At 34.8% G+C, this 16,982-nt stretch overlaps 1 protein-coding gene across 1 annotated transcript; it reads right to left on the bottom strand.

Moving 5' to 3' along the window:
- Positions 1–2,041, bottom strand: npvf (neuropeptide VF precursor). Its single transcript, XM_016515073.1, has 3 exons — positions 1,907–2,041; positions 316–689; positions 1–85 (listed from the first exon to the last, which is right to left on the bottom strand). Exons 1-3 carry the CDS (start codon positions 2,039–2,041, stop codon positions 1–3), a joined length of 594 nt encoding a protein of 197 aa, XP_016370559.1.
- Between the last annotated feature and the right edge of the window lie 14,941 nt (positions 2,042–16,982).

Below are 16,982 nucleotides of genomic sequence, written 5' to 3'. Positions count from 1 at the left end.
TTAGTCTAAAGCTGTGTAGTCTGTTCTCTTTACAGTTTCTTCTGAGTCTTCTACTGTTTCAAACATGTAGTCGTGGACTTGAGTCCTGCGAGAGAAATCAAATAAAGCAATTTGTTAGAAATTCCATTAAATTAATACTTATATACTTATATATACAAATTATATCTAAAAAAATAATGTAATTTATATATTAATCATACACATTATAATTAACATGTATACACACACACACACACACACACACACAAAGACAAACATGATTATAAAACAATACCCATGACAGTTTCAGTTGATACCAGAAATATTAAAGTTCACCTTTCTTTTGGAAATGGTGATTCAGGTGTGCGTGTGTAGAGAGTCAATGCACGGAAAGGGTCTAAAGTGAACATGTTCCCCCTCCCAAACCTTTGTGGGAGGGTGGCTGAGGGTCCAGGCCCTGAGCGCTCACACTTAGTGCAGGAGCGGCCGAAGCGCTGAGGAAGGTTGATAGTGGACTTAGAAGCACGGTCCCTTGCGCTCGTCTGTGCATCCCGCCCGAAGCGAAGGGGGAGGTTGGCATGCAGGTGTGTTGGTTTTTTTATTATGGGGTGAAGTCGCAGGATGGTGGGAGAGCTGACACGGCTGCTAGTTGGGGCTACATTAAGAGTGAAGTCTTCTATCTCCAGACTCCGGGGAATCTCTTGATTGTTCTTTGACAACAAAAATGAAGAAGAAGAAGAAAGGGTGAAAATCAGCAGATTTGATAATCAGTGGACTAATAATGTACTGATACAAGTCACTGATGTCACTTCCAAACTAAGAAGTTGCATTCACAATTTTTCATTCACAAATTTCCAATTATTATTATATTAATTATTGTTTTTATTATTATTATTATATTTAATTTGCATTTATAAAATCCACTTTAAAATTCAAAGCAGAAGTATAGAGGGTGCTAACATTAGCTGGTCCTACAATTCTTCACATTTCTTATAACTTTTATAAAGAATCTTCTTATAAAGAAATATTTCTGCTTGCTCTGACCCTTAAAATATTTTTTTTTTTTTTTTGGTGCAAAATGTAATCATGTTTATTCAGTAATATTAGACACAGTATGAAGATATAGATAAAAGACAACAATAACAGCAATAATAATTATCAAAATGTAATCAAAATAAAAATGTAAAATTAATATAAAATCTATAACTATTTTATTATTTTTAATAACATGGTGCAACCTAATTTTATTCAATAATATCAGATATGAAGACTTAGATAAAAGATAAAGACAATAATAATCAAAAGAATCGAAATAAAAATGATGTATTATAAAACTTTATAATGACGGTGCAAATGAATGCAAAAAAGATTCTTCAATAATATTATACATGAAGACTTAGATCAAAGATAAAGAAAATAATAATAATCGTCATCATCATCATTTTAATTAAAAAATGAAATATTAGAAATTATATTATTTTGTAATGACATGGTGTAACCTAATGTAATTAAGTTTATTCAATACTATTAGATATGAAGACTTAGATCAAAGATAAAGACAACAATAATAATAATCATGATCATCATTTTAATAAAAAAAAAAATGAATTATTAAAAATTATATTATTTCATAATGACATGATGCAACCTAACTTAATCAAGTTTATTCAGTAGTTATATAGACTGAATAGATATGAAGACTTAGATCAAAGATAAAGACAACAACAATCATCATCATCATCATCATCATTTTAATAAGAATTAAAAATTATATATTATAAATTATATTCTTTTTTTAATTACATGATATGTTTTAGGCAAACTATGACAGTGCATTTACTCTAAATCCACAATTCCGCACGTACTGTATATTCCAACCCAAAATAGTAAAGGAAGTAAAGAAAAAGAAAGAGTATAAAGCACTTACCTCAGGAAACTGTCCCCATGTAAATCTATCGGGATCACTGTCATCAGGAAGTGGCAATCTGAGAGCCGTAACCTCCCTCAGCATGAAGCTGCTCAGGATGCCGAAGGCTAAAAAGAGAAGAGTGAAGTAGGACATCTTACAATCATTCACTAAAGTCCAAGCACAATGCAGGGTTTTTATACATTTGACCATGTGCAAATAAACAACTCACAAAGACATTCCTTATAATGAACTCAATGCATTGCATACTTAATATATTAACACACAGCACCCACCTTCATTCATTCACTAATAACCTTCTTGAGTGTTTCATAGCAACAGAGCGACAGGTCCAACTGAAAGAGGAGCAGAAGTCCTACCAAAGGTGCCTTAGGTTTCTTAACATGTGCCAGAAGATGAAAATTATTTTCCGAATTACTATGATTTGATAACTAAACCCTTAATGTGGTGGCTGGTTTTGAAATATTGATGCATTACTGAGAAATTATTAGATAGCTAACAAATTGATTTTTTCCCCCCTCATTGTAGTCTTATAAACAGAGAAGAAGCAGGGAAAGGCCGACCAATGAGAGTGTACAATAATCTCCAGGAAATGTGCACCCATTCCGTCCTATATGACCAGTCAATAATATGCATTCAAATGCTAAACAAAACCTTTGGACTCGCTCCAAATTAACCGGAGAAGCATTCCATGTCACAATAGTTTGAATCAATTCATTGTGCAGCTCACCAAGACCTCAATTACCACCACATTAAGGCTGGTGTAAGTAAAAATGGCTGGATGTTTTTCCACGTAAAAGATGCATGAAACGTGAGCATGAATAAGAAATTGACATGCTGGAAATGTCTGGATTAGGTGTTGAAGTCACACTGGTATTTTATCAATGGTCTGGTATTTTATTCCATCAAAGAATATTTACTAATTGCCATCACTGTCATGCAGTTCAATGGCAGCGAGGTGTGGCATATTCATTCTGCAATCAGTACTGTTTGGGAAAAGTCATCTAATAATGTGTAGTTTATTAGTTATGTTAATTATCGTCATATAGCTGAAAGATATACATATATGTAAATATAAATATAAAAGATGCAAATATTAAAAAAGGCATTCCATTAGTGCTGTTTAAAAATAGCATGATTAAATAGGGCATTTCTGAGATTCCTTGCTTCAAATATGTCTAACTACATAAAAAGCACATTAATGATAATTGACTGTAATTAGTTGTAGATGTGCATAGTACATATTTTTGTATGATGTCTATTAGCAGAATGCTCACATAGAATGTAATGTAACTTAAATAAATAAATACGTCATAAAAACGTAAATTAGGTGGTAATATCTTGGAACCGTAAATGTCAATATTCTAGATGGAGTTTATATATACAAACATTATGAAGTGGTTCGAATGAATTTATTTTAAACTAAATATTCTAATATGCTTAATTAATATCGATATGGAACATCATCTTTTCTGTGAAGGTCACTACATATTTTATCCAGCAGGGGGCAGTGCGACATTATAACATAAGTGATAACACAAAACAGGATTGTGTTGAGATTACGAGATATATTTTATTAAAAATTTAAATATACTTATACTATATAATTATACTTAAATGTACCTATATACCTCTCTCTCTCTCTCTCTCTCTCTCTCTCTCTCTCTATATATATATATATAATATACACATGGAAATAAGCTTTACTCATTCAGAACTCTCAAATGGATACAAATGTTTCAAGGCGTCCAGTGGCTTTGTTTTTCACCTCAATATGCCATTCATCAGCTATTAAAATAAAAAAAACTGATGTTTTATTTAGCTGGTTAGAGGATGTAGGCCAAAATGTGTATGCTTACAGTTTATACAGACTTCAGCTAATCAGGCCCTTTGTATTTTTTCCCATCCTGTCAGCTCTAGCCGATCAAAGACCTGAACAAACATCCACCCTAGACACTCAGATAAGGGGTGTAGACTGCTACCGCAATACCTTAAGGTCATCCAATCAGATGTCTGCCGAGGTCAGCATGTTTCTGCCAATCAGGAATGAAGCGGAAGGCACTGATGAAGGATCAGGAAGCTTAGAAAATGGCCCTTAATGACAGAGGAGGGGTGTGTTTGCACATGTGTTTTAGCATGCTACTATTTACGCACATGCTATATGTGGTGGCTTTATCTGACACTGGTATCTGTAGCTTTGAACTTCAGGCCTCTGCAATCATGCAGAAATGCAATATATATAAAAAAGACATAAAAGAGAGAGAAAGTGAGCAATGGTGTGACTCCACCCATGTGGGGTCTTGAACTTTGACCTGTAGTCTCCTCTCTCGGCAGATTCCTAAGATGTGGCTGATGGCGGTTATGGGGTCGAGGCCTAGCATGACGGCCAGAGAAAAGTGCAGTCAATGTGGGAGGAGTGGGTGACTGTTAACCTTTCTACGAAACTGAACTATGACCCCTACGCTTTGCCTGAAGGTGATGGTCTGAGTAACCCCCACTGTTAAAACTGTACATGAATATACTGTCGTCGACATTCGCCGCCTCCTTATAGCTGCACCTCTCACAATATTCAATGCAATATACACACATTAATATTACTATATATGTACAGATAACTCCTTTTTGTATCTTGTTCAGGTTTAGGCCACATTTTATGAATTTGTGAACACTTAACTATAATGGTAGGCCTAAAAATAACTATTTCATGGAAAATATGATTAAAAGACTGTAAGGAAAAAGGATAGTGCGGGCTATTTGAGGTTACTCTGCTAGCTTGATTAAAGTTACACAACGCTGTACTGCTCTTAGTTCCAGTAGACTGTATAAAAACCGTGAGAGACATTTGATAATGGAGATGCAAACTATCCATGAAGATGAGTAAGACGTAATTCTTGCTGACTGATAATGGTTAAAATGTTTCTTAAAGTTCATGATAGTGTTAAATGGTTCATGAATGTTAAATGGTACAAATAGGCTACATTAGAATATTTTATAAGGCTTTTGATTTTTTTGTATTGTTTTATATTTTAATATCAATTTAAAGTTTAATTTTAATTAAATTAATTTATTTGTATTATGTTAGCCTAATTTACTTATTTCATCCTTTTGTAGTATACGCTACCATTCAAAAGTTTAGGGTCAGTAAGATTTTTTATTTAAGAAATTAATACGTTTATTCTGTAAAAAAAAAACGAATTGATCAAGAGTGACAGTAAAGTCATTTTTATTGTTACAAAAGATTCCTATTTTAAATAAAGGCTTTTCTTTCGAGCTTTCTGTTAATCAAAGAATCCTGAACAAAAATGTATCACAGTTTTCACAAAAAAAGTAAATATGAATATAAATATTAAGCATGTTAGAATGAAGGATTTCTGAAGGATTGTGAGACACACACATCATTTTAGAGGTACGTCTGCCTTCAAGTCTCTAATTCTTTTATCCTCTAAATCTCAAACACTTAAGTCTCCACTGTTAATATTACATTTTGTTCTTGACAGCCAGACTTTCCATTGTCAATCCTACATGCACTATACATTGCCTAGACCAGACCTCTAAATCAAATCCCTGTAGAAGTATGTGTTTGCTTGGGCTGTGCAGTCAACTGTCTATGGCATTTTCCCTCAGTAGTGATAACATCAAGGTGTTGAAAGGTACAAGCTCAACTGCTGGCACCTGCCAAATGCTCGAATGAAATCCTCTGCTACTGTGTTGAAAATGATTGGGACTGAGTGAGGAAAAGGATCTAATTAAAAAACAGCTGAGACAAAAGCTCTAATGCCAACTGACATTTTAAAGCGGCTCAGACAAATAAAAATCAGAGAAAGAAACACTTGCTTGATTGAAATTTTATGGATGACTTAAGCATTTCACCAAAAGCAGCCAATACACTTATATAAGAGAGGCGAACCATGAAATGTCTGGGTAAGTCTAGTTATGCATAACTGTGTTTACACTGGTAAATTATGTCACAATGTTTTTGTATCAATTAGTTGGTGTTTCTCAGTCTACAAAATACTAAATGTAATTGCCAGGAACATTTAACTACACTAAAGATGAACAGATTGTCACTCATCCTGGCAATTTAGCACATCTGGAGCCGACAAACAGATGAAAATTTAGCAGATAGATCTCGTAAAAGTAAGATGAATGGTCTACATGCATGCAGTATCACCATTAATCACAACCAGATTACTTACAGCATAAAACAAATGAGAGAAACCGTTGGCATAATGGAATAATGTTGTTATGAAAGAAATATTGACACTTTAAAAAAAGGTTTAACATTAATTAAGGTAATAGCTAACAAAATAATTATGAACCAATATTTATTAATCTTGGTTAATTCTACATATAGGCTGCTGGTTAATTCTACATATGACTGCTGGTTCTTTTTAACATTTAATAGATGTATAAATTAACATTACTTAATGTTTTACAAACAAACAGGATTTTACTATATATTTATAAAGCAACATTAACCTAGAATAATACAGGAATACATAACAATAAATACTACAGAATGTTAAATAATTAAATAATTTTAAGCAATCAAACCTTTTTGTAAACTGTTGTTTATTTGTCATATTTATGTGTTTTTAAATAGCAAAAGTATTTTGAGCTTCAACTCAGCTTCCAATAAATAGAAGCTTTTTTATTTCCCTTTTGAGTTGGTTTAGATTAACTAAATTCCCTTTCTTTCAGAGTAAGCCTTTGTCAAAATCCAGTGATATCCGGGGAGGAAAGTGCATATCCAAAAACTCATACCATACGATACTCATACGATAAGGACTGTTAGCCATGCTAACATTACTCCTGTTCAAAAGAAACAAATAAGAAGTCAGAGAGAACACACAAAGGAACATGTATAGAGAACATTTATTGTGCAGGAGAATCACATAACAACACACTGGGGACTAAGAAGTCGTGTGTGTGTGTGTGTGTGTGTGTGTTATGTGGGAAGAAGAGAAATAAGTGAGAGACGGATAGAGAGAGTGAAAGAGAGAGAGAGCGGGAGGGATTTAGTTGCTGACAGGTATGACTGATGATATGTTGGGTCTACAGGCTGAAACAGTAGATGGTATCAAGGAAAGCCAAGATTAAATCAGCTGGAACACACACACACACACACATACATTTTCCATTTACGGTCTTTGACTGCTTCACTTTAGTGTTGACTGTATCTCATAACAAATCAAACGTGCAAGACACCAAATGCTCGGAGATTTACATTCAGGTACCAGCTGTTGGAGGGCATTCATTAATAATGTGCTATTTCTTTACCTACATGGCCATCACACAGGCACACACATACAATTTTCCCAACAGACTCGTTAGAATTCTCATGCTTTCTACTAATTGGTCATTTTGAACACTGATGTCATTGTGCAAAGAATGAGGTCACAATGATTGGTCTCTGAGAGAGGGCAAAAGAGACAGACAGGATAGAGAGAGAGAGAGAGAGAGAAACAAAGAGAAAGACAGATAGGCCAGAGAATGAGAGAAAGAGGCAGGCATTGAAAGACACAAAAAGAAACAGAGTTAGAACACAGAAACACACACAGCCAATGGGACTGCCATACTTAAAATGTAATAATAATTAAAACATAATTCTGGATTGTCTTGTTCCATGTTTTACACTGTTCATCAGGTTATTAATTAATTCATGTGTTTTTCAATATAGACTATGTAAAACCTGACTTACTGTTCTTATATTCAAGAGGTTAATAACCTTAACTGACCGGCACATGATGGGCATGTGACCTGTTTAACAGCTGTTTTTTCATCTGTGGAAATATTGTAATTCCACTCTGGCTGTCAAAATTCAGAATACTGGCTCTATTATAGGCTATAATTTACAGATATCTTTATAAGATTAAGTTGCGCAACGTATGAGAATGGTGGTGTGTTCATACTATGACAGAAATATTAAAAATAAAGGTTCTCAAAAAACATCTTCAGCTGAAAAGTTTGGATAAATTACTATTTTATGTTTTGGCAAGCAGTCACTTATGGTCATCAAGCCTGCAATTATTTGATCAAAATTTTAATATACTTTAAAATATGTTTTATTTTTGTGATGCAAAGCTGAATTTTCAGCCTCATTACTCCAGTCTTCAGTGTCACATTCTTCAGAAATCATTCTAATATGCTGATTTATTATCAATGTTGGAAACAGTTGTGGTGCTTAATATATTTTATAACCTGTGATACTTTTTTCAGGATTCTTTGATTAATAAAAAGTAAAAAATAAAATAAAAAAAAGAACAGCATTTATTTAAAATATAACTTTTGTGACAATATACACTACCGTTCAAATGCTTGAGGTCAGTATTTTTTATTTTTTTTTGAAAGAAATTAGTTTTTATTCAGCAAGGATTTGTTACATTGATCAAAAGTGCATGAAAGGAATATTCTAAAAGCAACTCATGTAAACACCTTAATCATAATATTGTCTTATTCATAATAAGATAAATAATTAGAGTACTGATGTCCATGTAAACGTACTCATTGATAATAAATCAGCCTATTAGAATGATTTCTGATCATGTGACACTGAAGACTGGAGTAATGATGCTGAAAATTTCTTACCTAGCCCTAGGCCCCGCATCAGCTAAGGATGGCCCTGCATAGGCCACACGCAAAAAATGAGTTGGGAAAGTCATTTGATTGAATTCTAGTAAATGCAAAATAATCGCAATGCTCTGGCAAACCGCGCAGCTTAGAGGGAACATTGAATATAACCTTAATAAGCATTTAAGTACTTGACTGAAAACGCATTGTGCTGCTGATCCTAAAGAAATATAGGCCTACATAGGGGCCTACTCTCTTGATATATAGCTATATATATATATATCATACAGATATATGATTTCTCCACAAAAAATTTCTGGGTTGTTTCAACCCAACTTTGGGTCAAATATGGACTAACCCAACTTTCGGCTTAAAAATTTAATGTAAAAATTTAACCCAACTGTTGGGTTAGTCCATATTTGACCCAAAGTTGGGTTGAAACAACCCAGCATTTTTTAGCTATCTCATGTAGTCATGCTGTATAGCCTGCTTGTTTGTGGTTATACTCATTTTTATATCCATACATTTTATTGTAATGCAGTGTAATTGCTAAGTAGGTCTAACTACCTGTTACAAGTAGGTCTACTGTTACAAGGAAATAAAAAAGAGAACAACGGCATTTTTCTCATATATCACTAAAAAGTTTTGTGTGTGTGTGTCTCGAGATCGATTATACCTCTTAAGTATGATAAATCAAGAAAAAGTGTGGAAATAACGGTTCTGAAGCATGCCACAAAATAATACATATTGTTAATAGACCAGTTAACCCATTTGCTGTCACTCTTTGACATTTTTATTTCTTCCTCTCAGATGTGTGAAAATTTCTGTGACTATTTAATGAGGTAAGCAGTAAAGTAGTTTATGATTGTCTGTTGCTAAACAGCTCACCATAATATTCTAACACTGCATCGTTTCACACTATATTCCTTTAGCGTCAGTTTCATAACCAAGTGTTAAAATTGGCCTTAACCTGGTGATAATAAAGATGTTAAGTTAGTGTAAAACATTTAAACATTTGGCTGACATTTACACATTAGGCATATGTTTTTATCCAAAGCACCTTACATTGCATTCAAGGAATGCATTTTTTAATTAGTCCATGCATTCCCTAGGAATTTAACCCATGCTCTACTGGAATATGCATCATGACTATTGGCACATACTCACATACAAATAGTCTATGGTCTCTCTATCCTATTTTTTTCGACTCTATTATCTGAGCTCTTTTTTTATGCCACCTTTATGAGAAGTAGCATGACGTCTGCACATTTTTTTCTGAAGTTCCCATTTCCAGGATGTCTGTGGTTGGTCCTGAGTACCTGAAAGCTACACAAAGGCACACATATGCATTATCTACCCATATCAGTCTCTCTTCTCCATCACGCCTGATTCTCTCTTTGTTCCCCTTGGTGTCTCTGTCTTAGCCCATGATGAAAGACAGGCTGACGCAAATGAAAGAAAGCAGGATTCGTTTTCCTCCTTTCAACAAATCTTCTGTTGGAGCTGTCAGAGTGAAAACTCACACTTCACAACCACTGGTCTCTCGCTCCCTCTCTCTCTTTATATTCACCTCCACACACAAACACACAAAATAACACAGAAAAGATTTTTTTCTTCACCATACACACTCAATTTCTGTGTTGATCTAGGTTGGTTTATGCTGGTAAGTACAGTTTTTTCTTGATTTTTCATGATTGTGAACCTCACTCGCTTTCATAGGCGCTGTGGGTAGCCATTTACAGAAGTGAAGACCACAACAAGGAATCGCTATTTCTCAGTGTCGCTGTCACAATGACAATGTGTGTGTGCGACTGTGGACGAGCGTGCATGACGGGAAACTGCTGTCAGAAGCCCAAGACCCCACGGTCTCATTTTAACTAGGACCAGCTTGCGTGTGACTGCTCATTTCCTTCCATGCTTTGAATGCAGGCATATGTATACACCCTCATCTGAGTGAAAATGGCAGCTCTCCCTCTCAAACATGGCAGCTTTCGGCGGGAGGGTTATGAGTGAAATCAGTCGGAGTTGTTGCTAATTGTGTCCACCGACAACACGCATTCGGACATCGAAAACCAACCTTCAGCTGGGAACCATCAAACCTAAACTGATGAAGGGGTTGTAAACTAATGGCTTCCAGACTCTCTCTGTGTGTGTGAAGGATAATTGAAATGGTCACGTTAGCTCTTGCTCTGTCAGGCATTTCTTTGGCAGCCCCTCTAAAGGACCCCAGCCCTTGTTGCCAATAAAAACTTTATTTGAGAACAAATCCCTCCTTTTCTTTTTGAAGAGAGAAAGAAAGAAAATTAAAAGTCAAATAATGAAGAACAAGGTGCAAAATGAAGAGTTATAGATATGCAATGAGTTGGAGAGCGAAGGAAAGCACCATGTGATGTCATGGCTCATTTTGCCGCCGCTCTCAGTCACCGGAGCCCAGGAGCCGCCGTTTGATCTTCATCATCTTCATTCATTTTTTATTTCCATATTGATGACAAAAACCACTTACTGTGAAATTAAAGTGCGAGAATGTACGATCGGCACTCAAACGTTCGGCCCCAAATTGCACATCTGTGTGTGCGTACCTGTGCGCTTGTGGCAAATGTTGGATGGAGATTGTATGAACCAGCGGGAAGCCTTCTGGGTAATTTAAACATTCTACAAGCCTAAAATGGCCTGTCAGAAAATTAAAGGGAGGGGGTGTTGGTTTGAAGTCCAGCACGAGAGAAGTGTTCTGGTTCTTTTCAACAGTTACATTCTGGGCGTATATTTCAGGATGGTGAGGATTTCATGTAGTTTAGTATAATTTGGTATAATTAGGGTATTTAAGATTAGAAATTAATCCATACTGTTTTGACACCATATTTGGATGACAGACTCAGAATATTATAACAAAAATGTCAGCGTCAGCAATAGACTCTGTGTGCGTGTGTGTGTTTGGTCAGGCATATTGTTGCCTATATATGTGACTGACTTTTCAGTGATGAGGGGAAAGAAGAAATCAGCATGCTTGGCTGTTTAATAAGACATGCATGCTGTCAGTGGCTGTATAAGAATCACTGTGTTTCAGGCAGTGAATCTGCGTACATGTATCTTATATTTTCCTCCTGTCAAATAAATTAGGCTTTTCAAATGAGAGAAATGAGGCTTGGCATTGCCGTCATGGTAACCAGGGCCTACTGTTGTTGCCGGGGTAATGTGATGTCTGCCTGTGCCAGACGGATGATGTTGATAAATGCTGTGGATTCGGAACAGGAAAAGCATGGGAAATGTTGAAATCAAAGAGATTTGGGGGTTCTCAGGATCTCCATAGAAAGGCCGCCAATGTTTGTGTGTGGTTTTCTTGCTGACAAGGAATACATCTAAATCTTGTTTTGAACTGCTTGTTGTAATGGAACAGCTAAAAGTTGGTTTTTCATGGGTGAAAAAGTTGATCCTTATCTTGGTTTTCATCTGTTTTTCTTAGCATACACAGTATGTTTATGCATCTGTGTGTTGTGTATTTATGAGTTGTGTAAATGTAACCCAGCTCTCATAGTTTAGACTTGATCAGATATTTTGGGTTTCGCGTGTGTTTGAGTGCATGTGTGTGTGTGTGTGTGTGTGTGTGTATTCCCATCTCTGATTGCTGTTTGTTTTATTTACTTTGCTCCTTTAATCAGTGCTGAGGCCCCTGCAGTGAGCGGAAGGAAATCCAATCAGACAAGCCCAGTCTTCTAAGGAATAACAACGCTACTCATTCGAACCTGTGGCTGTGCATGTGAGACATAAGCATTACCATCTTATTTTATTTTGTTATTATATGTTACATTCATAAAACTTGCGTTAAAAAGATCATTAGCCTACTACTTGTGTGAGACACTTCCATTCAAAAGTCTGGGGTCAGTAAGATTAAAAAAAAAAATTTTTTTTAAGTTTCTTATTCGCACCAAAGTTGTGTTTATTTGAGCAAAAATACACTGCAAACAGTGATATTGTGAAATATAATTACAATATAAAATAACTGTTTTCTATTTTAATATATTTTAAAATGTACTTTATTCCTGTTATGGCAAAGCTGAATTTTCAGTAGTCATTACTCCAGTGTTCAATGTCACATGATCATTAAAAAATCATTACAATTTGCTTATTTGGTGCTTAAGACACATTTCTAATCTTTCTTATGTTATAAACTTAATATTTTTGTGAAAACCATATGTTTTTGTTCAGAATTTTTTGATAAATTGAAAGTTAAAAAATGTAAATGTAAACAAATATTCAACATTGGAGGATTCTTTTTTTTTTATTATTTAGTGGAGGGGATTTTTTTTAAACGATGATAAGCAAAGACTTTGCAATTGGGTTTAGCCTATATACAGTATATTCAACTATATACAGTATTAGTGTAAGAATAATATGAACAAAAAATTATATTTACAGACTACTGAAATGGGTATGTGTGTGTCTGCTGCGTTACTTGAATAAAATCCAAGCTTCTCGTGACCATTTCTGCTGCTTTAAAATTGTTCCCACCTGCAAGATCAAGATATAGAGTGAGGGCAGAAAAGGTGAGTGGCCAAAATCACTCCTCTTGTCAGATCAAATGAAGTTTCTAATGACTCCCACTTTCTCCAGCTGCACTGTGATTATCAGGAAAGATTTCTGTGCAGCCTCATGCCCTCATGGCCGCTTCTTCACTGAGTGCATTAGGAGGTCATATTGCTATAGTCAGTGCACTAGCTTTTCTGTACAGTGTGTGTGTGTCTGTGTTTGATCAGTTAACTGATGTCCATGATATCAGTGTCACATGAATGACTTGTGTTTGTTGGCCTTATCATATTCAACATCTCACCTCGTCAGTGTGTGTGTGTGTGTGTGTGTGTGTGTGAAGGGAATGGGGTTTGCTATAGACTTTATTTAGCTTTATTTTCGGAACATAATTACTCTCAGTCTGCCAAGGTTAAAAAAAAGGTAAAAATTATTTGTAAGATTTATAATATTTTCTTTTAAGAGTAGGGCAAAATTCATAATTTAAGAACTGGCTCCCTTTCAGTTCATGAGTGGGAATTTGAATTGAATTAGCCACACCTGACAGGAAAGTGAATTTCAGTCTGAATAGGAATGACAGGAAGAGGAATTTTTGATCAAATAAATGCAGCCTTGGTGAGCATGACCTCTTTCAAAAACAAAAAAATTCTTACTTATCCCAAATCGGAGTGTATAATATACAGATAAATTATTTTGTATTATAAATTAAATTACTTTGTAATATTAAATATGATTTAACAAATTAAAAACATACAAATAATACAAAACAAAATCTTACAGAAATAGGTGGCACTTTATCTTTCTGTCATAAGGCCTACATAACATATACATTTCAAAACTTACATGATCTCAAGCCAATATTAAAAAATTTTTAAGACTTTCCTTGTCGAAGCATCTTGAAAGCCAACATGTGGGGTCATTTAAAGCAGTCCTCACTGTTTAAAAGGCCCATACTATAAATCAGCCATGTGATGTTTTGTTTTAGATCATAATAATGCCAACAGGTTTGTGAGAGGGTTGGGTTTAGGAGTACGATTTGAATATCTCCAATATCATTACTTACTATCAGAGGTCCAGTGCAGCTTCAAAAGTTTGTGTGTGTGTAGTGTCTGAGCTTGTGCTCAGGATGTGGGACCAGAAGACATCTGTGCTTCTTATCAGTTTTTAAGATTATCATTCAAACACAAATTAAACATAATCAAGCTAATTAACCTCATTTAAAGAGCAGTTTAGTGCAGATGATTGTAGAGTCATTAGGTCGCCACTCAGTGACAAATTTATTTGATGTTTGACACTTTTTTCTCTTTCTTTCTTTCTTTCTTTCTTTCTATAAAACATATGTTAATATGAGATTGTGGCCTTTATCCCCATATATTGTGCTAATGTACACTGCACAGTGCAATATTTGTAAATGCTAAGGGAAGTTCTATGCAAAATAATTCCTGTATCAGAGTAAATATATATTTCAACCATAGATACACACGTGCAGGCATATATGTACATACATGCACACTCTAAGCCATTCAAATATGAAAAGACGTTCTGTTATTCTGTTAAACCACTGATCTGTCTATCAACCTCTCACCCTGGCGGCCGGTCAACTCTTCCACCTTCCACTCTCACTGTTCTGCTCTGATATTTTCATCAAAGTGACTATTATATTCTCTAGCATATCTCTGTCATCAGCAGAAATTACCAGTGTTTTTCTTTGAGTTACATGCAATCAAGTCTTATTTTAATCTTTTGTGTGGGTGTTATCATGGAATGAGTTGTATTTATGTTTCCATTCACATTTTTGCCAAAGTAAAGACAGTATGGCTTTCCTTTTGATTTTTATTATTGCACTTTTAATAGAAATCCAGAAATAAAACAGTTCCCCGTATATCTCTCTTAATCAACTCAAAACTGTAGAAAATCCAAAAGCACGGCCCTAAATCCAAAAGTGTTTTGTATAAGAAGAAACACCGTCATGAACCACAAAATTATATTTTAATTTTCTCCAATGCGTGACCTTGATGTGAATCAGTGACTTCAGCTTTTTGTTGACGGAGGTTTTGCATCTGTTTTTAATCAATCTGAGGTTTTCTTGTTTTTCAACATTAGTACAAAAGAATATGTCATACAAATAGTCTTGCAAGAGGTCAGTGCTTGGTTTTTTATTTAAAAATAGGGTAAATGAAATTGTGGAAGTTGCCAGGCACTGATTGGCGGTTTCGATTAGATAGTTCAACTGATGTAACGGTGGTATGAAAACACTGAGCTTGCTGGTGCAAGAATAGCAGCATATACCACTGATGGATGATGTTTAGTTATGTTGCACAAAGGTTTGGGGTTGGTAAGGTTTTTCATGTTTTTTGAAAGAAGTCTTCTTTATATGCTCACCCAGGCTGAATTTATTTGTTCAAAAATTTGTAACAGTATAAAATATTATTACAATTAAAAATAATTGTTTTCTGCTTTAATAGATTTTAAAATGTAATATATTCCTGTGGCGAAATGTAATATATTCCTGTGACAAATATCATTCTAATATACATTTCTGATTATTATCAATGTTATAAATGGTTGTGCCTCTTAATGTTTTTGTTTTTTTCCAAGATACATTGTTTCAGGATCCTTTGTTAAAAATAGTTCAAAAGAACAGTGTTTTAAAAATTGAAAATTGTGTAGCATTTTAAGCATCTTTACTGTCACGTTTTGATCAATTAAATGCATTATTGCTAAATAAAAGTAGAAATAAAAAAAAAATAATAAAAAAAAGATCTTACTGACCACAAACTTTTGAGCGTCAGTCTTTTTCCTCTGTTTCTTCATCTCTAACCGATCGTTTTGTCTCTAGGTAAAAAAAAAAAAGTCCCTGTTTTTATAGCAAGGTAAAAGGAGGTTTGGTGTCAGGAAACTAGATTAGTAAATAAACCTGATTGCTCAAACCTCTTAGCGCTAGAAACCCTAAACCACTAACGTCATCAACACACAAGCATCCCTCAACACTCATACACACACACCCACACAAAACACACACACCCACTCTCACTAGACACGCACTGACACTCAATGTTAGAAATGTATGCGTTTTTATACTCATCTTTAAGTGTATAAAAGTTTTTACTTGATAATGTTGCTGTATCCTCTGGTCATGTCATAACTTTTACCTCTATTTCTTTGTTTCTACATTTAAAAAAAAAATACTTTCACAAAAAATATATATTACAGTACAGTACAGTATTTTTTAACTAATTTTTTACTAATATTATCTAAATACATTTTGGACATGATTTTAAGGTATTTATGTAAAAAATATATATCAAATGAAATTGAAACAAAATATGTTGGATAATGCACAGATATGCAAATAAGTTGAGATATGCTCAGAATGAGGAAAACATGGGTAAAGGAGAGATGAACAGAAAGCATTACACTCTAAGATGACATTGGAATCATCAAGTGAGCTAAAAGAGTGTGGGAGAATGAGAGATTAAACTACTTGATGAGCGGTTAGTCTCTCGGTTAGTCAGCAACCCTTAAACAGAGGAGGGATGGTGAACCCTCATTGGTGTCACTCAGTCGTCAATCTAAGTGGCAGATGAACCACAGGGGCCCGTGTCGCCGGGCGGAACTTGTCTTTCAACCACCCAGCAGCTGCTGAGATATCACGACAAGACCTGGAACACAGCCCAGCTGGCCCTGACCCTTTCTTTCCCTCTGCCACTTCCACACACACACATCCTGAACAATCTAGCACAATCAAAAAATAAATATATCCTACAGACACACCCATAACGCAGACACACATATTCACAGAAAGACCAGTGCGCACACACAACTAGAGACACTAAATATAAATATTTATGTTTCTTTATATTTTAGATAATTTACTTTCATCCATTTTGTATTATACCACATACATATACAGCTCAAATTTTCTAGTTTTCTGCACATACATGCTCATATACACATAATTGTAAAACAAAAAAGACAATTGTGT

The sequence above is a fragment of the Sinocyclocheilus rhinocerous genome, unplaced genomic scaffold (assembly GCF_001515625.1).
Source record: "Sinocyclocheilus rhinocerous isolate Xijiao unplaced genomic scaffold, SAMN03320098_v1.1 scaffold897, whole genome shotgun sequence".
NCBI classification, from domain to species: Eukaryota; Metazoa; Chordata; class Actinopteri; order Cypriniformes; family Cyprinidae; genus Sinocyclocheilus; species Sinocyclocheilus rhinocerous.
This window is presented reverse-complemented; position numbering and strand designations above follow the sequence as displayed.